This window comes from Chelon labrosus, assembly GCF_963514085.1.
Source record: "Chelon labrosus genome assembly, chromosome: 12".
NCBI classification, from domain to species: Eukaryota; Metazoa; Chordata; class Actinopteri; order Mugiliformes; family Mugilidae; genus Chelon; species Chelon labrosus.
In genome coordinates this window covers 8,714,759-8,734,445 of record NC_140345.1, presented here as the reverse complement: position 1 = coordinate 8,734,445, position 19,687 = coordinate 8,714,759, and the positions used below count along the sequence as shown (strand labels likewise).

At 40.3% G+C, this 19,687-nt stretch overlaps 1 protein-coding gene across 2 annotated transcripts; it reads right to left on the bottom strand.

Annotated features, from left to right (window-relative positions):
• Window positions 1-1,880: 1,880 nt before the first annotated feature.
• Window positions 1,881-18,826, bottom strand: ptpn6 (protein tyrosine phosphatase non-receptor type 6). Of its 2 annotated transcripts, XM_084556835.1 has the most exons (16): window positions 15,042-15,598; window positions 14,635-14,706; window positions 13,345-13,467; window positions 11,708-11,902; window positions 8,221-8,404; window positions 7,253-7,369; window positions 6,872-7,000; window positions 6,132-6,228; window positions 5,944-6,023; window positions 5,688-5,834; window positions 5,045-5,176; window positions 4,800-4,954; window positions 3,680-3,747; window positions 3,430-3,581; window positions 3,054-3,118; window positions 1,881-2,170 (listed from the first exon to the last, which is right to left on the bottom strand). In XM_084556835.1, exons 2-16 carry the CDS (start codon window positions 14,640-14,642, stop codon window positions 2,083-2,085), a joined length of 1,740 nt encoding a protein of 579 aa, XP_084412961.1. In that variant the 5' UTR covers window positions 14,643-14,706; window positions 15,042-15,598; the 3' UTR covers window positions 1,881-2,082. The 2 variants fall into 2 exon arrangements, with proteins under 2 accessions (XP_084412961.1, XP_084412960.1); XM_084556834.1 differs by lacking the exons at window positions 14,635-14,706; window positions 15,042-15,598 and adding an exon at window positions 18,219-18,826.
• Between the last annotated feature and the right edge of the window lie 861 nt (window positions 18,827-19,687).

Below are 19,687 nucleotides of genomic sequence, written 5' to 3'. Positions count from 1 at the left end.
ATGAGGGTATCGTACCTCAGTATGTTCCTACACTACTTTTATGCAGACAGAGGGGGTTGAAAGTATTCAAGAAAAGTTGGGACAGATGTAGGAACTGGTAGCACCAACCTTTAAGGCTTTTTCAACTGCAAAACAGCTTTTACTTGTTAACCCATTTCTGTTTCCCTAAAAAGACATTTCTGTATAATGAAGTGTGCATTCATTTTCAGTTTTAAGTAACCGTACCTTATTTTTTAATCTCTGGCAGTCCACCACTTACCTTTGTACCATTTCACGCTATTCGTTTGACTTGAGTTGCTTGAGTTTCAATACAAAACTGGGAAAATTGGGGCGCTCCAAAACTTTTGACCGGTAGTCTACCTGCAGATAAAGGGAGAAATGTCCATACAGGAGTGTGAGTGTAGGAGATTATGTCTGAGTAACTTTCACTTTAATTGGATTTTTATAAAGAACCCATATCCTAAAGTTTCACGCCATAAATGCTCCTGAACCTACAGTCTGCAAATCAGAATCAGAATCAGAATCAGAATCAGATGTGTCTCTGTATGTGTTTAAGATGTGAAGAAAGGAGGAGGCTTTCTAAATAGAAAATAACTTAATGTGCAAACACGCTGGAAAATGGAACTCTGTCTGACAAATTAATGGAAGCTCATTTTTCTAAAACAAAAAATATGCTCTATCTGCTCAATCTAACTTGGTTTCTGTAAGGTCCTAATCTGTGAGCCCAAGTATTGAAATATCAATGACTGTGGATATTATTCTAGGCTATAGCTAGTAAATGATGCCATGCTATTTTTTATCTGCTTCTATATTTGTGATGAAGAAAGGAACCACTAAAGGGACAGCAGATAAAAAAGGCAGGGCAACGGGGGGGGGGAAAGCATCATCAGAGGCAGATGGGGAAATGATGATGATAAAACTGAGTTGTTGCATTGCTTTTCAAATGGAAATGGTCAGAAAAAATGTTGTAGTCATTTCTGTCAATAAATTATTAAACTATGTGAAGCATAAAACCATGCTGATCAGAATGAGGATCGGCTTTTGTTGGCCATGTACTGTATGCACATACAAGGAATCTGACTCTGGTTACACATTGGTCTCTGTGTACTTAAATAGGACATGGGTATGATATGGAAAGAAAAGATAAAACAGAGCAACAAGCAGAATATAGGCAGGTGATGTGAGTCAGACATTTAAGATTTAGGAAGATGTGTGTAATAAGTATATATCTCAGTACATATAGTACACATATACTGTACATTTGCAAGAAGTATTTGCAGTATTAAAAAAAAAAACAGGTCAGTGCATTTAAACTGTGACATAAATATGAGTATATTAATAGGCACGGCCTTGCTGCAGTTCTTTAAAACATCCTATATGTGTGAATTTGATCATTTGTCTGAAACAATCAATTTAATTTTCCCATAGTTGTGCATGCAGACACTCTGTTACACCACTAATTTTACATTTTAAAACTAAATGAGAGTAAAATCTTTATGCTCCTACAATATAATATAAAATAAGAATACGATAGAACAACATAGCTCAATATCTATATTAGTGAACCTCATAACTCTAAGGTAGTAAAAGGTTTACTGAGCGTCTGACATCTGTTCATGTTGTTATCTAAACTTCCTGGAATAGACTTTGACTGATAACAATTTTTATTAATCTTTATTAACATGCTAAATTATAAACCCCCTTGATGTTTGTCTTCTTCTGCTGAGAGGTTTATTATTCTGCATCTAAAACACAATCATCTACGAGCATCACCTTTCATGAAGAGATAAAATCGTTACGTCTACAAGTGAAGCAGCTCTGTCAGTGCAGATTGCCATAAACATTCATTCAAATGACACACAGAAGAACAGACACAGGAAGTGTACACATTTTCTTTATTTTTAACACATCAGTAAGCATTCACCTGGCAAATGAGATGTTTCTTGTCTTTGTCTTTGAACCTTCGTTTAATTTCTTCATGTAAAGTCTGCACTGAAAGACTTCTTCAAGAAAAGAGTGCCTGCATAAATATAACACGACATACTTTGATTAAAAAATAAAAATAATAACTGCCAGCGTCCTTTATCTTTTCCTCACTGAGCCGCTTTTCTTGTCTGACTTTTTCGCGTCTTTCTTTCCTTTTGACAGATTCTGGTAAACATCCTCGTTTCTGGAAAGAGACAAAGAGAGAGCTGATTAGAGATTTAATTTGTACATACCAGCCGACGCTGATTAGACACAGATCTGTAAGAAGTGACCGGAGAGGTTAATGAACGGAGCTGCTGCATGAGAACAAATTAAACAGACCAGTCACCCATGAATCCATCACTCAAAGCTGCCGGCCAACTACCCGGAGCTCCAACTGGGTCAGAGTTTACGGTGTTAAGGCCTGAACTGGCCAGAGTCCCTGTGATTGTTTATCTTTCTAATTGGTTAATTACAACATTGTATGCTTTTAAACATGACTGGTTCACTGTCACTAAAAGTTTTTTTCTGATTTTACTTGCACATGTCAAAAATATTGTCTCGTTTACTCCAGTCATCTGTTAACAGTTCACTCTATCTCTTCGTGTTTAGGAGGCAGGGAGGTGTCTTTTGTTATAAGTTATCAAGCTGAATTATGGGAAATGTAGGATGATTTTTACAGCTACTGTAGGTTCTCTAGACGCTTGAACAGAGAATAGTCAGAAAGAAGTTTTCAATCAGCTCCTCACTCTTAATACCGGTACAATGGATATCTTCAACATTAACAATGTATCTATGGTAAAAAAAAAGTCATCAAATTTTTTAAATATACAACTTTAAACCATGCTTTTTTTTTTCATAAATATTACAGCTAAAATCAAGGGTGTGTTTGAGGTAAATAATATTTTGTATTGTTCCCAGTAAAAAAAGTCAAAGTACAGTGGGCCCCTCCTCTACCCACAGCTCCACAAGTCTGCAAACTGTCTGCAGCCTACTAACTTTTTCCACTAACTGCTGTTGTGGTTGGCAGTGAGAGAAGTAGAAGAGCCATGTGAATGTATTCATGTTGTCTAATTCACAACACTCACTTTGACACCTTCCTGCTTGTTGTCTGGTGTTTGAGTTTTAGATTTCCATACTCGGTGTCCACTTCCTGAGGAAGAGAGAAACACGGACGTTTAGCAGATGACTGGTACAGAATTAGTCAAACAAAAACAGATCACATGGTTTAGTCTGAGTGGTCGTTTTCTTTGTCTCTGGGTCAATGTTCATAGTTCACAATCCAGACTCTGATAACATTCTGCCGACTCTGAGTTTGATCTGGTGTACAAGTCAGCAGTAAAAATCGCAAAGGCCCGCCGACACACGTATCTGTTTTTGTCTATTTATATCAGCCACAAGGGCAAATGATAGACTCCTGTTACGTAGTCGCCGTCCTGAAGTTTCTGTTTTCCTGTTTCTCACCATGGAGGCGCTGTCTTTGGCCTTGGTGGTCTGAATGTACTCAGACACAGCCAGGTAGATGAATTTATACTGGGCCTCAGTCTGCACCATCCCAGAGCGCTGCTCTCGCACCATCTGGATGTACTTAGGGATGTCAATATCGCAGTCCAGACCTACAGGAAAGAAAAAGTGACAAACGAGAAACAAGAAAATGTGACAAAAAAGCAACTAAACTGAGTATTTTGAATGATTTAGTTTAGAATTTTCTTACCTAGAGTGTCGATGGTCTCGATGATCATGTCAATCACCACGATGGTGCCTGTACGGCCAATTCCAGCACTGCACAGAATCACACAAGAAACTAACAATTAGCCATCATCAACTGTGAAAAGAAAATGGATGTACAGCCCAGGGGCTCTGTGAGGCTGCTGACATCTTCATACTAACTGGTTAAGGTTGGTCATAAACTAAAGGATTGAAATGGTGGCGCTAAAAGAATGAAAAGGACATGAACATGAGAGCCAAAAATGAATGGTGATCCATAAAATAGGTACTGAGACATTACCGTTAGTGACACACTGCTAGAGGAAAATTCAAGGCCTGATTGGACTACATACTGTATGTATATAGAGCCATGCAGCCAACACAGATAAATCAAAATGAAAGCCAGTCTTTGTTTTCTGATTGTAAGGGTTGGTCCTTTTTTTTCCCTTGCAAAGACTAAACAATATGAGAGGGACTTGATGTCCTAACATTAGTTGGTGGGACAAGTGGTTCCAAGCTCAGGGCTGGGACTTACCAAGAGGTCGCGGGATAAATTAAATCACATAAAATTTGGGAAAAAACATATTTCTGCACAACAAATTATTATTTTTTTTTTTCTAAAACTTTGAGAAGGTAACATAATCGCCAGCAACGTATAAAAAGGATGCAGAACAAAAAACTGATTCAGCTCAGTCCAAGCGAGCTGGGAAGTATTGTGTTGGTGAAATATGAGAAATCCTGTTGCTGCTGTGAGGCTTTGTGAACATGCTTACATACCAAAATGCTTACACAAGGATCATGTAATCGTCTCACCAGCAACTTCTAAAGAAAGGCACAAGGGCCTTCAGTATTCCTTATATCACATAGGGAAAATTCCAGAAGGATAAACAAGAAAAAAAAAAAAACCTCTTGGTTAGTTACTACTAATCTTAATCCAGAAAATACGCTTGATTTTAATCTTTAACCGCCAAAGATGATCATTTTAGGATTGTGGAACATGTGCTTTGTAATATATAATATGTTCGCCATAATAAATACAACACATCACTTGTTTAAAGTCTGAGTAAAGTCTGACAGCAGCATTGGACCCTGCACTGTGAGGTGTTTGGGCTCCAGCGGTTGAGTACCTGCAGTGGATGATCATGGGCCCGGCTTTGGGAAATTCAGCCTGTTTAGCGTTCACTTGAGTGAGGAAGCTGAGGACGCCACCAGGCTCCTGAGGGACGCCGTGGTCAGGCCAGCTGAGGTACTGGTAGTGCCAAACAGCACGAGAGAGTTTTGGCTGAGAAGGAGAAAAGAAAAAATCACTATATCTGAATATTCCTCTAAAGCTGTGGAGATATATTTAGATACGTTGGGGTTTGGTGGTTACCTTGTCCACAGGAGCAATCTCCAAAACTCTCACTTTATAATCAGCAGCTTCCCTCTCCGACTCACATGTCACCACATAAGGTCCCACTTCCTTAGAGGTGTGAAGGTCCGGCCAGTATGGCACACATTTATTCTGTTTATTCAAACATAAAGAAAAACGTGATTCTAATTTCAAACTTCATGTACAAGAAAAGCCTGTCTTGCTTTTGTGACATGTTCCATTCTCACATTTCTTACATACTTTCCAAATTCATAGTTCTAATGTTCTCATCTAATCTTATCGTGTTGAATGTAATCAGTTCGTATGAAAATTTAATTAACTACACAAAGTTACGAATACAAGAGTTGAGTGAAAGAATTCTTTAGCTGATTCAATCAGCTGTAAATATTTGATGCATTCTGCTAGGTTGTACAAAACACCTAAAAGGATTAAAGTTAACAGCAATTTATTTCTAACTTCGTCATAGGAGCGGTGAATATAGTCGCTAGGAGGTCACTGTCAGAGGACTTAACATGTTTATATGTCTTGCAGTTTCAAATGACACAAAGAAGGAAGTGATTGACCTTTAGATGAAATCAGTGTTTAATAATCTGAGGTTTTTCTCTGTACTTGGAGATTTTCATTGTTGGTTTTTGATACTGACCCGCCCTTTCTCCACCTCCCTCGTTGTCATGACGATCACACTCGTCTTCTCCTGCCATACCATCTGCCAGAAATCATTGACGGTTGTTGCTAGGCACCCCTGAGTGGCGATGTAAACTTTCTGATCTACAGCTTCCCACAGGGTGTTCTGCAAACGCGGAGCAGAGCAGCGAATCAGTACAAAACAAACACAATATAAAACGCACAATTCTTTGGTTTTGCCATAACGTGTTGCTGCGAAGACTTTGGAGGCTTACTTTCACGTAGTTGGCGTTGATGTAATCGGAGCCCACGACATTTGGATCAGTGTCCTTCAGGGTGACCCTGGTGTCATTGACTTGTTTGAGAAAACAAGTGGAGAACAGTTGGTCAAAACGAGCAGTTTGGGGAGAGAAAAATAATACTCAAGAACGGATTAAAAAAAAAAAAAAAAAAAAAAACTCACAAGGAAGGATGTTCTTGTATCTGTTTTTGCTCTTATTTTCTAGTCTCTGGCCTTCTTCTCTGCTCTTTTTCACCTTTGCCTCCAACTTTTGAAGAGCCTGACGGGAGAGAGATGAGAGCGTTCAATACTACTGTGGTGACGGGAACAAACAAAATATATATATTTTATAGTTTTTAAACATAAAGATTCATTGAATCTTCATAATTCTAGTAAAAAGAAACTTGAACGAAGGTGACCACTAGAGCTTAAGCAATTTATTAATTAATTAGTAATTTAATTAATTAGTCAACCATTTTAATAATCTATTGTAATTTAAAAGCCTGTGGATTATTTACATTTCTTATATCTTTTACATCATAACTGCAACAGTAGTTAGAAAGACTGAACAAACTGAAGATGTAGCATTGAGCTCTATTAAACTGTCATTTTTTGATTTGTATTTAAATTTTAATGTCTGTTCACACCACCTGCAATTAAATTAGTTTCCATTTCGTTTTATTCAGATACATTTCAATATGCATAGAAAGTGTCTAAAACGTAATCTACAATATACACAACAAACGCTATTATATGTGTAATAAGTGTGGGTTTAGTGGGTTCATCCACCACAAGATGGTAGCATACCACCTCTACTGCAACCTCATAGTAAGGAAGTGAGATGTAAAAATTGCCATTGCCACTGCAGGACTTTGCTGTGTTTCCCACACTAAAGATAAAACAAAGGCCGGGTTAAATCTTACATCAAATTCTTCCCAGAAGCCCGCCTTGCTCTTCTCTCCTTCACTCTCCAGCTGCTTCCCTGTGGTCTGGTCCAGCAGTTTCACTCTGTTGTCTATGTCAGCTGCGTTCACTCTAGTGGAGTAATATGGCTACACAGAGACAGAGGGAGGAAACATTTTATAATAGAGATGAAAACAAAAGTGTCAATGAGCACATTGCATCACATCATCACGTCGACCCAGGCAAACGTGAGTACTATTTCCTCTCTGTGGGCTGCACTGCTTGTCTTTTAAAATAATTCATAATTTTTCGCAAAGAGTCACTCTGTTCATTATGAGGTTCAAATGTAATTCACGTTCAGCTTTATCTGCGTTATCTGAGTGAGAAAAAGTCCAGTTCACCTGTTTGAGATGAACCCAGTTTCCGGAAATCTCCTCGATGCCCTTGCGTTTGTAGTAATCCACCAGGTCTGTCAGCGTGTCGAACATTTCTGAGCCTCCCACTGTGTACCTGTCATTCTGTACACACGCATACACCAAGAGACGCTGTCAACACTGTCTGAATTAAAATTAAACTCCAAGAGAAAAATAACATTTGGAATGAGGTGACACAATCCTGCATAAAAAGAGAATAACAGAAGAATACAGCAGCACCCAAACACGGTTTTCTCCACCAATATACACATTATAGATTCATATTTACAGGAAACGTTCCGCTGGTTTTTCAATCAAGTAAATGACGCAATTTACTGGTCATAATACCGATTTCCTCATACTCATCTGATGCCTTCGGCAGTAACATACTCGGAAGATTAGAGAAGAGGGCGGGCGGGAAACTCACCTGACCCCTCCCTCATGATTATAAACAGGCCTTTGTGACCCTTCCAGTAATCTCATTTTAATCTTTAGCACCCCAGCATTGCACAACAACAATTTAAATGAGAGCCGGCTGGCATTCTGTATGAGGTCAACCACAACTGAAAATAAAATGTAAAGGTCCCTGGTGGTGACTAACAATGGCTCAGTCTATGAAAATGAGCTGAACCTGTGACCTGTGCATATTGTTAGCAGCGGTTTACAGTGACTGTTAAAAGGTATTTTTATTTTTTGGAGAGAAGTAAAACTGTTCTTTGCGCTCAGGAGCATCTGTTTGTGAACATCTGAAAGTAGAAATGTGACCAACAGTCTTTTATTGCACAAGAGAGGGAAATGAGAACTATTTTAAAGTGCACTGCACAACTATGGGAATAACCCCTGATATTTTTATGTGATATGAATTTTGTTTCAGGTTCTTCTACTTCTGTATATCTAGCCCCTTGTTTCATGCACACATGAACTTGCATGCCACACACATGAGGTTAGTCACCCACCTGGCACATTATCTTGATGTGGGAGACCCTCTTTCCTCCATTTTTGCCCATCTCATCTGTCAGAACGGAGAGGACAAAGTCTCCAGGTTTGGACAGCGACTCTCTAACCAAGAAGGTCCCCGGTTCATCTCGTGTAACGAGCAGCTTCTCTGCATTCGGCCCAGACAGGTGGCCATGGTACCACCTAAGACACAAGCACACACTGATGGGTCATGATGTGTTTGATACAGCATTTATAAATACAACGGCTTCAAATAAACTGGGTCTGAGTGTGGTGAAGGTTTAGGTCTGTGACCTGCATGAACTCAGATAACAAATAGCATATTCTATCTCCTTCTGAAGAGAACATTTTTAAGAATCACTTTCCTCACGCAGCAACTGAAATACACAGAACATATTTTCTTTATCGCATCCCATTTACTATAACCATTAAGGTAATGACTGCAGCGAGGAAGACGTCCTCCAGTCTATTCAAAGCTGAGCGGCTGTCAGAAACACACTGATGTGGTTGAGTGGATCGTTGTGCATACAGTGAACAGAAATAGAAGGCCACGACCGAAGTGTAAGATTATGGGTTAAAAACAGCAAAACAGCATATACGGCTGTTGTTGCTACAAGCAGGTCATACTTATTTATGTCTACCACTGTACTCTGTGTGTTTGAGTGTCTATGTCTGAACGCACGCTCACTTGGGTTGTGACTTAATTTTAGGCACAGTTCTCGATTTCTACTTCTAAACTTCCTGCGTTGCGGTCGGAAAATTTCTGATGACAGATTTCGTGGCTGAAGAGGACCATGTATTTATAGCTTCTGCCACACCCCTCCCCCTCCGATGTGTTACATCCACTAATGCCACCCCCCCTGCCCCCCCCCCCCCCCCCCCCATGCCCTGTCTGCTTGCTTTTCTGAATTTTTTCGCATGCTTTTAAAGATTCAGGTCTTTGATTTACTTGTCAAATCACTGTGCATGCTTTTACAAAAACTGAAATTGGAAAGTTTTTATTTCAAACAAATATAAGCAGTTTGCAGAAAAATCTACAGAAAAGTGGTGTTTGTGCAGTTTTGCAGAAGTTAAAAAAAAACGGCTCGTACAATTTGTTCTAACTGTGCATGTGCGCTTAAACTTTGTGCTTACTTTTTTTTTTTTTATCAGAATCAGAAGGTGATCATTACGACAAGTCCATGTCCTAAAAACCTATTTTTCGGAAAAGGCAAGCGCATACACGAGAAGTGGCACTAAGACAAGTACACACGGTGACCCGCTGAGGTGTGTGTTGTCACGCTTTGCTGACATGAGAGAGAGTTCGGCTTAGATGAGGAAGATAGCAAGTGAGCAAGAACATGATAGGAGTGTGCAATAGAGGAAGACAAGTAGGGTCTGGCCATTGCTTTCAAAAGTGTCAAAACTTAAAGTTTCCAACCGCAGAAACAAAAGGGAAGTTAGACAACCGACAGAGACAGAAGGACGAGGAGGGGCCTAGGGTAGAGCTTCCAGCTTGGGTGAAGAACATTGTCACACACGCTCTCAGCATAAAGTGTCCTCCTTGACTCATAAAAAGAGTCGGACATTAACCTACTTTAAGCAGCCTACAGTTGCACGTTGTTTCCAGTTGGGAGGAAAACCACTTAGCAACCTCCTCCAACGGCAATGTCGCCCAATTCAGATGCGCAGTGTGGGTCAGAATAGTATTAAACCATTATATCAACTGAAGCATCTGAACCTGTATTTTATCTGATTTGCAGCTGCAGGTTTGGGGTATATGCATACCGAGATGGAAAATATCAGCATTATCTAGAAACTATATTTAGTCAACAGTTACACAGGCAAGCAGCTGTTATCTATAAGAATTAAGTAACAGAATAAAGGGGCTTGAAACCACACAGGAACTTTGCTCCGTCGCTTGCAGAACTTCAACATTTAAAACCAATCTTGATTAAAAGTATTAATTGTGCAAAACTATTTCTGTTTGAGGTTGACACCCAAACTGAAGATACTCAGTTGGATTAAAAAGAACATGTTTCAGTCTGAAAATCTAAAAGGCTGTTCCAAGTTAACATTTCAAAGATTCAAGAGTTTTTTCCAATTTAATATTTTCTTCTAGAGTTTTTTAAAATGTCATGAAATATTTGCAATATTTCCCTCCATGATTTAATGTGCTGTTCAGAACTTGAAAACGAATCAGATACTTAACTCTTTGTTATTATGGAAATGTGAAGTACTGCCAAATGTGTGCGTACACCCAAACTACAATTAGCACTAGCGGGATTTATTGGAAGTCAAGAATCAATAGAAACAGAAAGCCTGAATCTGCTGAATGCGTGAGTCTTTTGCATTTGAGACTGAAATGACAAGTAATCATCAGAAGAAAATTCTGTAACATTTGATTTTTTTTTTTTTTATTAATATCAAGTTATAAAAGGTAAATATTTGCACATTTTCTTACTTATTGTGAAGGATTTAGCTGCAGCATTTTATTCTCTTTATCCTTTTTGTAAAAAAATGTGTTGGTCTAGTTTCTTGCTCTACTTGTGTATCAAAAAGCCCCCCAAAAAGTATGTTGCTTAGGCCTTTATAGGGCGAGGGACCATATTTGGTAAGATATTTTTAGAAAAATACCAAAAAAGTTAAAAAGTCTATTTCAAAGAGTGCCCTATAAAGGGTTAATGTCACGTCACCTGGGTCTCACTGTGAAGAATCATTTCCATGCACAGTTTGACACTAAAAGGCTGTTTTTGGATTTTTCTGCGGAAAATGGAAAGTTGTGTTTAATACCGCACGGTGTTTGGAGTCTATCAAGGTCCAACGTGCAACTTAGACAAGTGTGAGGAAAAACCTGAATCATCTTTTGCATCCAGTGAGAATTAAGCTTTCAATCACGTAAATTGTTCAGATTTCCTATTTTTCAATAAGCAAGATGGAGTAAATTCTAACGAGAAAATTTTACTTTTTTTTGTCTAGGAGACGATATTTACGAAAAAAAAATTTCCATCTGAGGTGTAGGAGATTATTTCATGAATGGAAATATGTGAATAAAATACCGCTGCGCTCACAGAAAACTTGAGTACATGCTTCGGTGCATCCCATTTCTTATAATGTGCGCTCTGCAGGTGTAGGAATGAAGCCTTGACAGCTCAGCAGAGTGGGCGCTTATTTTTTACTGACTCACACTGTGACAAACCAAGATGCTATTACATCTTAATTATTTAGAGGAGGCTTCAAACGAAAAGCATTTCCCCCAGAGGAAAAGCTTAAAGCTATGTGATTTAACAAACCTACCAATGACGCTTGTTATCCTTAAATAACTGCTTCAACGGCAGTTAGAGGAAGTGTAGCTGGTCACAGAGGAGTGTACTTGACTTAACCACCTAACCAAACACTATTACACTTAACCTGAAAGTGGAGATGGAGGCCGCACAAAGAAGCCCGAGAGTGTGAAACTGTTAACCTGTGAGGGGTTGATATATGGAGATGTAAGAGTGCACGGACCTCTCTGTGGTGGGGTCAGAGCTGTTGAGGGGGTATTTGAGCTCGATGACGGTGCCGTCCTTGTCCTGAAGGATGCCGTTCTCCGCTGTGTAGTAGTCCACCAGCTCTGACAGGGTAGCAAACTTCTCCCCGCCGTACAGGTCGTAGTAGTCCCCTGTGTTCTGGATGCGGATGTGGGTCACCAGCTCACCCACCCTGGGGTGGAAAAAACAATCAGGCCGCACCAACCAACCGTCAGAGTTTCATCTTGTTATAAACCTTCCTGAAGCAGATCTTTGAGATATCAGAACTCAAAGAGCTGCGGATTTATCGACTGAGTAGAAAAAAGAAATGGATATCTTGAAACATCTTTGTAACTGTGCTACCAAGAATTTCATATTCGCATAGCTTTATTTGATTTTCACAGATCTATAAGTGTTCATATAGTTTATATACTACAATTGTTTTTGGCACGGATGCGGGGACATTCAGCTTCTCTGCTGGTCTTATCTGTGATATGAAAGTGTGTAGTTAATAGTTCTCTGACTGCGAGAATAATGAATCACATTTGTTTCATATGCACCTCTGGCGAAATCTTAATTGAGAAGTAACACCTTTAAAATATTTCTCAGCTTAGACGAGTCATGTAGCACATTTGTGCATTAACATACTAGTTGAGTTTTTGGTGTATTTAATTTAATGCACAGAGGCAGTCTGACATGCAAATAGAAGGAGGCAAAGATAGGACCATCAACCTTGCGAATAGTGACTGCCCCACTTTACCCCCTGAGCCACAGCTGCCTAAAAGGAACCCCTTTTAATTAAAAAAAGAGGCTGAAGGGGAAGGGGAATAATATTTACCTCATATACTTACAGATATTAACGGCAAATTACTAATATTTTACGTACACAGGCGCCTTCGGAAAAGACTTCTAATACACGAATGCAGAAATAAACCACGCCTGTCAGCAACATCATGAATCGTTCCTGCATCAGTGCAAATGTCGCACATTTGGAAATTTTCAACCAATTTTCAGTTAGAACAAGTCAGCAGAACTTCAACCAGTGTGCATGTTGATCTTAAAATCAATTAAAACTCAAAGCACAAACGTTAAAGCTTAAATGTAAACTCCTGTCTGTCAACCCAACTGAGATCTCATAATTGAGTGCCACATTTGTCGCATGGGTTTCATTTATCTGCATTTAATTCTCTCAGTGGTGTCGCACCTGCTGATTTAACAGGGATTATTTCATCAGTCCGCAAAAAGCAGTTTCATTTCCAGTGTGTATATTGTGACTAGCAAGTGAAGCAGCTAAAGAAGGATTCATCAACGTTTTTCTGTGCTATTGTCTGTCGAGATAACTTAGATTTTATCCTGCCCACAAAATGCAGTGGAAAATGTTATTTCTGTCTATCTGAAGCATTCACATGTGCAGCACATCTCAACTTTTTCAAACGCTTTTGCAATTCACATTTAAATTCTGCAGAGGAATTTAGGAAGTAAATTTAGAAGCTTTACTGTAAATGTGCACTGTTTAACAAGAGGGGTTTCACTGAGCTGAACTCTCCACATGTGTGAAACTATGCCAGTTTCAGCAAAGAAACGACAGCTGCAAAGTAAAAGAGAGGTTCTGGGTGCTTTTGAAGACGTTATTACCTGACGGACAGGGAGAAATCTCCTACGTTTTTCTTGCTGGGTCGAGCCAAAAAGCTGCCGTGCATGCCCCGACTCTTCAGCATTTCCTCGGCCTGCAGGCCTGTGATGTCTCTGTGGAACCACCTGCAGTATAATACACTCATTATATTGCTGCAACCAGCAGTTAACAAATAGAAGATGTCATAATAATAATAATAATAATAATAATAATAATAATAATACACTGCTAAGGAACGTGGGAATTGGTAAACAAATTACACAGAGATCTAAATGCAGTTTGTTCTTTCAGAGGCTGATCACACCAGACATGTTTAATAATGGTGACAGTTTTTTGCTGCATGTTGTAAGTGTGAAAGCTTAGTTTTTTCTGTTTTTAGTTGTCACTGAAAATCTTCTAATGACGGTTTTAACACTGCACCGCGGCATCCGGTTATCTGATGAGTATTTGTCACTATCGATTAATAATAACATCTTTCAAAACACCCAAGGACACCGATAATGATGTGTGAATAATTAATTGGTATCATCCTTGATACATGAACAAATCATGTCATTCACTTTTATACACTCTATCATTCATCAATAAGACTGCGGACTCTGTCACTTGTTCTTCTTGCTCAGTAGCAGACACAGATTTGCACGTAGAGCATGCCACGTCTCATTTTAATTCAGAGAACACTGCACATCTACACAACTGTAGCGCAGAATGATCTGGATGAAAGGTTGTTCGGAAACAATGTGGACTTCGGTTACTCAAGGCAATGTAATTTATCAAACCTTAACACCCCAATTAAAATTGTTTACAACAATATCTTTGATGTATTGTCCACTATAAAGATATGTTGAATGCTGAATCAGATAAAGCTACATCACAGGCTTCACTGTGAAGTAAGACGAAATTAATAAACTTTGAAACATAGACAACCCTGTTGCATTTGTTTTAGGGTTCAAACGGAGCTTGTACGTTTAGCTGTGGCATGCCACAAGTGAGCTTTAATACGGTAGACGTGCTGAGAGAGTGCAGCCTTGGAAAGAAGTGAGCACAGATAAACAGGTGTTTGCTCAACCCCTGACCTTACGCATGATATATGACACATTTTCTTTGTGCAAACAGACACTGAGCAGTAAACAAGACATCACAACACTCATGTTAGAGGAACACAGCTGGGGAAAGACAGAGAAGGAGGAATGGAAACAGAGAAGTTGACATCACGCCTCGCACAAAACAGAAGGAACACGACCAGAGTTGCCTAACGGAGCATTATGGTGTCTGGCTGGGGCTTGACTCACCGAACCATGTTGCCTCTTCACTTCTTCTGGGACCAAGGAGAAGAAGAGCGATCGGTGAGGAGTCACTTGTACCTACACATGTGCACACTCACAAGCATAAGTATTTTGTTTGTATCGCTACTCCTGTGAAAAATTAGACTTCCTCACTACTTCCTTACTTTACACTCGCTTAAACTGAGCATAAGTAACTTTCATTCTCATGCGTTGGCTCTTTCACACACTCACTCGACCTCTGACGCTGACATCTTCCCGTCAAATGTCAATTCCACCCACCCTTTTCTCTCCCAGATTCAAGCCACATTCACACAGCTACCATCAAGCCACACTCCCACCAGACTTCCCTCCACCCTGTCCTCTTTCTATCCAACCCCTCTCCGGTCCCAGTATGAAAGCAGGTGCACACTTACTCTTCTCAGCAGCCTCTGAAAACAACTGAAACCCGCTGAGATGTTGAGACTGCATACGTCTGTCTCCCCTCCTCGTTCTCTCTCTCGCTTGCCCCTTCCTTCCTTTTTACGTCTCCTTTCACAAAACAGTGAAAGCAAGACAGGAACAAAAATAGCTGACAGGCCGGAATTCCTCCACCAGAGATAGGTGCTGTTTCTTCTTCTTCTTCTTCTTCTTCTTCTTATTGTTGTTGTTTCTTTTGTAATTGTTTTATTTTAGTGATGCCCTCAACAAAAAGTCATCCTATTTCAGAGCTGAGCAGTCAGTTCAAACTCTTTGCCGTCAGGTGCTCCATACCATAAATTGCAGTGCAGATCTCTTAAAAAAAGAAAAAAGAACGAAAAAAGGCAAGCTGTTCCATCCCCTGGTGAATCACAGTCTACCTTAGATAACAGGGTAAACCATTGCCAGTGTACGCACAGTTTGGGCTTCCTGTGCCTTTGAGAACAAACCTACACTTTGTCTCTCAGCAAGTATTCGCAAAGCTTTAAGCCTCCGCCTGCCCACCTGTCTGCTCCTACCGATGTCTGGTTGTTCTTTACTTCCAGGTGTGTATGAGTGTTTATGCCCCACACAAAGGTCGGAGTCACAGAGCACTTCCTCTTTTGCAGTTCGACCTTCCCCCCTTCTGCGCATATGTGTGTGTGCGTGTGTGAGCTGCTGTCAGCCGACTAACCACTTGTAACCGTGAGCTTGTATAATTAGACAAGGGGCAGTGGCTTTACTGCAAATATTTGCACCATAACAAAAGCTGGGCTACGCTACATGCAGAGCATGTCCTGTAAATGTCAAAAACGTGACAGCAATTTTTTTAACTTGCAAATCGTATTACAAGCGGTTTGAAAGGGTGTATTTAAATGTATGCAAAACATGTTGTCTTTCCAAAGCCATGCACATTTTCCTCATTAGGCTGCGAGCTTATAACTGTCATGGTTTTAGTGTAAAATCTCTAAAAGTGAGCTCTAGGTGGAAGGATCAAAAAATGTGGAAGAGACTGTAATATATCAGAGTACACTGTAGCCCCACCCCACAACCTACAAATGCACACACACACACACACACACACACACACACACAGAGCCCCTGCAGATGTCGTTTATCGTGGTTAACGCCAGCTTTTGCAGTTCTCGTTATTCTCCGCACAGATTCTATGTGTTCAACAGTGGAGGCTGGTTTGGCTGCTCTTCCTTCTGACAGCATGGAGCTTTGCTTCTTAGGCTGCAGGACAGAAACGCGGCGAACATCTCACACGTACGGTTTGGGGTTTGTTTTTTGTTTTTTTCTCGCACAGCCTCACAGTGGAAACAAAATAGTTTCCAAGATTTGGTCAGTCATCTAAAGTGTTGCAATGCATTGGTGTGTTGCAATGCAACAAATAGCTTCTCTTCAGGGACATTTATTGTAGATCTGCTCCTCTCTACCTCTCATTGCTGAAAAAGTAGTCAATTCATTCGCAGTCATCCAGGTCATGGGACGGAAAGAAATCAAGCAAAAACTGAGTTTTCTTGAAGCCATTTCACCATCATCCAATTCCCAAAGACCAGTGGGGGGTTAAGGCTGCATTAGGAACATCTGTGGGTGGTGCCCACCTGAAACTCTCATGACTACGGTCTGCAGCGACCAGATACTCAACTGCAATTGCACGAACATGCTTTGATCCTGTTTTTCCCCCAGTTAATGGCACACTAACGATCCATTCATGGTCAGTACAGCGGTTAGCGCTGACGCTTCCTCCCACAGTCCAAAGATATGGTTTTTGTGTTAAATGGTGATTCTGAATTGGCGTGTGCGCGTGAGACTGTATTTTGTCTTTCTGTAATAGACTGGCGACCTGTCAAGTGTGAACCCCCGGGGATAGGCTCCAGCCCCCTCATGACCGTCTGGAGGATAAGCTTTAACAGATAACAAATGATGAAACATGTTGTGGACAGATGTTAAGACTCTTCTAGGTCTCAGTCTCCTGTCAAAGATGTCTTTCTTTACTTTGAAACCATTGGCTAAAATGTGTACATTTGTTGTCCTTAAAAGAGTGTCTCTTGTCGTTCGGGTGTAGGTGGCGTACTGAGTCCTGACCTGAACAAATGGTTGTCCTGTGTGGAGCCATGTGTTTGTAAAAGGGTTGCTTCCTGGGCGTTTTGTGTCTTTGGAGTAAACACGTTTCTGCCACGTTTCTGCCTCGGTGTGTTGCTGGACTTTAAGTGCACAGTCTTGATAAAATAATCCATTATTTCTGCTTTCCTTGCCTACGGGGCCTGTTGAGCAGCTTTTCTAACATATCAACCTTGGATGCAGGAAATTTTTACTATTTTAAATACTGAGGCCGCACTTCTCCCAAATGTTGCTTTGGGTGATTGTGTTTGGCTTATTTACATAGTTGCCAGTGTGAGGACATATACACAGTGAGACAATTTGAATTTGCCATCTGACATATTTCCATATTGCGCACATCCTGGAAGCCTTCCCTTTAATGCTTATGTCTTTGTTTAAGCGGGTTTGATTTTTATGGCAATAATGCAGTTCATTATTATTTTTACATTCTGGCGGAACTGAACCTCCTTCTCCAGGTTGCATGGAGGAGGTTAAGGAATATGAAGTTAGACAAAACTGGACAGTGGACACTAGCCAGAGCATGTCGATGTAATGAAGCTGGATTTCTGACAAACAGGAATGCCAGTGCCAGAAAACTGTTTACGTCACAATACTCATGAATCTTTTTCTATATTAATGCTTTATCTATATTACCGTTTATAATATATAGTCTAAAGCTTAATGATGGAAATGTTTAAAAATGTTGAAACTGCATATAGAGATCCATTCAACTGCATGCAAGGATACAAGAGCTTCAGTCAAGTTAGCTCATAAGTTAATGACAAAATAGTGAATATTTAATAATGCACTAATAATGCACTTTCTACAGTTTTATTAAAATGTTCTAACAAGTTGTTGACATGGCTTCCTGCCTCACATCTTAACAAAATCTCTCTGGAGAAAGAAAGAGAAAGGAGACACACTAAAAAGTAAGAGAGGAAATACACAGTAACAGTGAAAAGAGGCAACACCAAAGCACATCAAACAAAGATAAAGGACTGAAGACAAGTAAAAATGAAATACATGTCACTGAAGTGCAATAAACTCACCTACAAGACATGGTGTTGACTCCTCTCTCCTCTCTGGATCAGCTGGCAGTCTGGATTCCTCTGGACCAGGAAGTGATGGGATGGCTAAATACTCCTGTGTGTTGCTGTATGAGAGGATTTCTCCACTTCCAATCTTAATAAAACTTCACAGTCCGGTTACATTAATAACTTGCATTTCTGAATCCAGCGTAGCTGCTCTTATTCTTTGTGTTAGCTTGCAGTCAGCCTGCCTCATACCCAGCCTCCAACTCTCTTTCATGATAAGATATCAGACTTCATTACCAGCCTTGCCAATCCTGCCGCCCTGTAATTTACTCTAATTTTCTCAATTAGCCTTCTATCTTTGGGAGAAAATGTGCCTGTTCCTGTCCCCTTCTTCCTTTACTCTGGCTCTCACAGCCTCTTCCATGTACTGAGCTCTCCTGCTTGCCCATCTCTCTGGCAAATCTGCATGTGTTTCCATGTAAATTCCCCCTCATCTTTCGAGGCTTGCATGCAAAGCAGTGTGTGCTCTTTACAACACAGCTTTGTGTGAACAGTTGCAGTCTGCAGCCTTCAGCACCCCAGCAAAGTATTTCTTGCACAAGCAAGGGTGATGAATTAAAGCAGGTGTCACTGAATGGTTTCATGAATAGAGTCTAATCATAAACTATGGCCTTCACAGTTACTAATATCAGTGGAGTTCAACATTTATAAATGATTGCGTTAGATGCTGTTCTCAATAAACAAACAAGTGACTATCTTTAGAAGGACTGTGTTTCCCCCTAGTCATGAGCTTCACAGACTTGTAAAGTCAAAGCAAAGGATGACAAAAAATTTTTTGTCATCTATTTGTACATACTTACACTCTTACTGCAGGCATGCTAGCTACTCTGTGATGCTTTCTGATGCCAATAACATCATAACATAGCATGACATTATGACCAACTTTATAATACTGTCTAGGTCTCCCTTGTGCCTCCAAAACAGTTGTGACTCATCAGAGAATGGACATGGGCCCTGTGAGGGTGTCCTGTGGTGTCTGGCAACAGGATGTTGTTAGTGGGGGCCTTTGGGTCCTATGGGTTGAGGGGAGGGGCCTCTGTGGATCATCCCACAGATACTTAATCTGATCTAGTGAATTTGGAGGCCAGGTCAACACCTTGTGCTGTTCTTCATGTTTTTTTAGTTGTTCCTAAAGTGTTTTTTTGTGTGTGCCTGTGTCGGGCTGCATCCTGTTGGGGATGGCTGCTGCCATCAAGGAGTGTCATTGCTATGGGGTGGGGGTGCCTGGTCTGGTCTAGGTGGGTGGTACATGTCTAAGTAACTTCCACATGAATGCCGGGACCAAAAGTTTCCCAGCACAGTATTGTCACAGGATGGTCAGGATGTTATTTACAAATCTTTTTGCACTACTTACTGGACACCTCTGCTACATGTGGTGACTGTGACTTTCATTCATTTATTCATTTCATTCATCTGTTTACAGC

Bases quoted from the DNA above. Each gene is read 5' to 3' on its own strand.
- ptpn6 (XM_084556834.1), bottom strand. The intron at 7,001-7,252 runs GTGAACTGGACT...GTCTCTGTGTAG, and splicing joins ACTGGGTTCATCTCAAACAG to CCATATTACTCCACTAGAGT. The intron at 5,177-5,687 runs GTCAGTATCAAA...TTGAATAAACAG, and splicing joins GGGAGGTGGAGAAAGGGCGG to AATAAATGTGTGCCATACTG.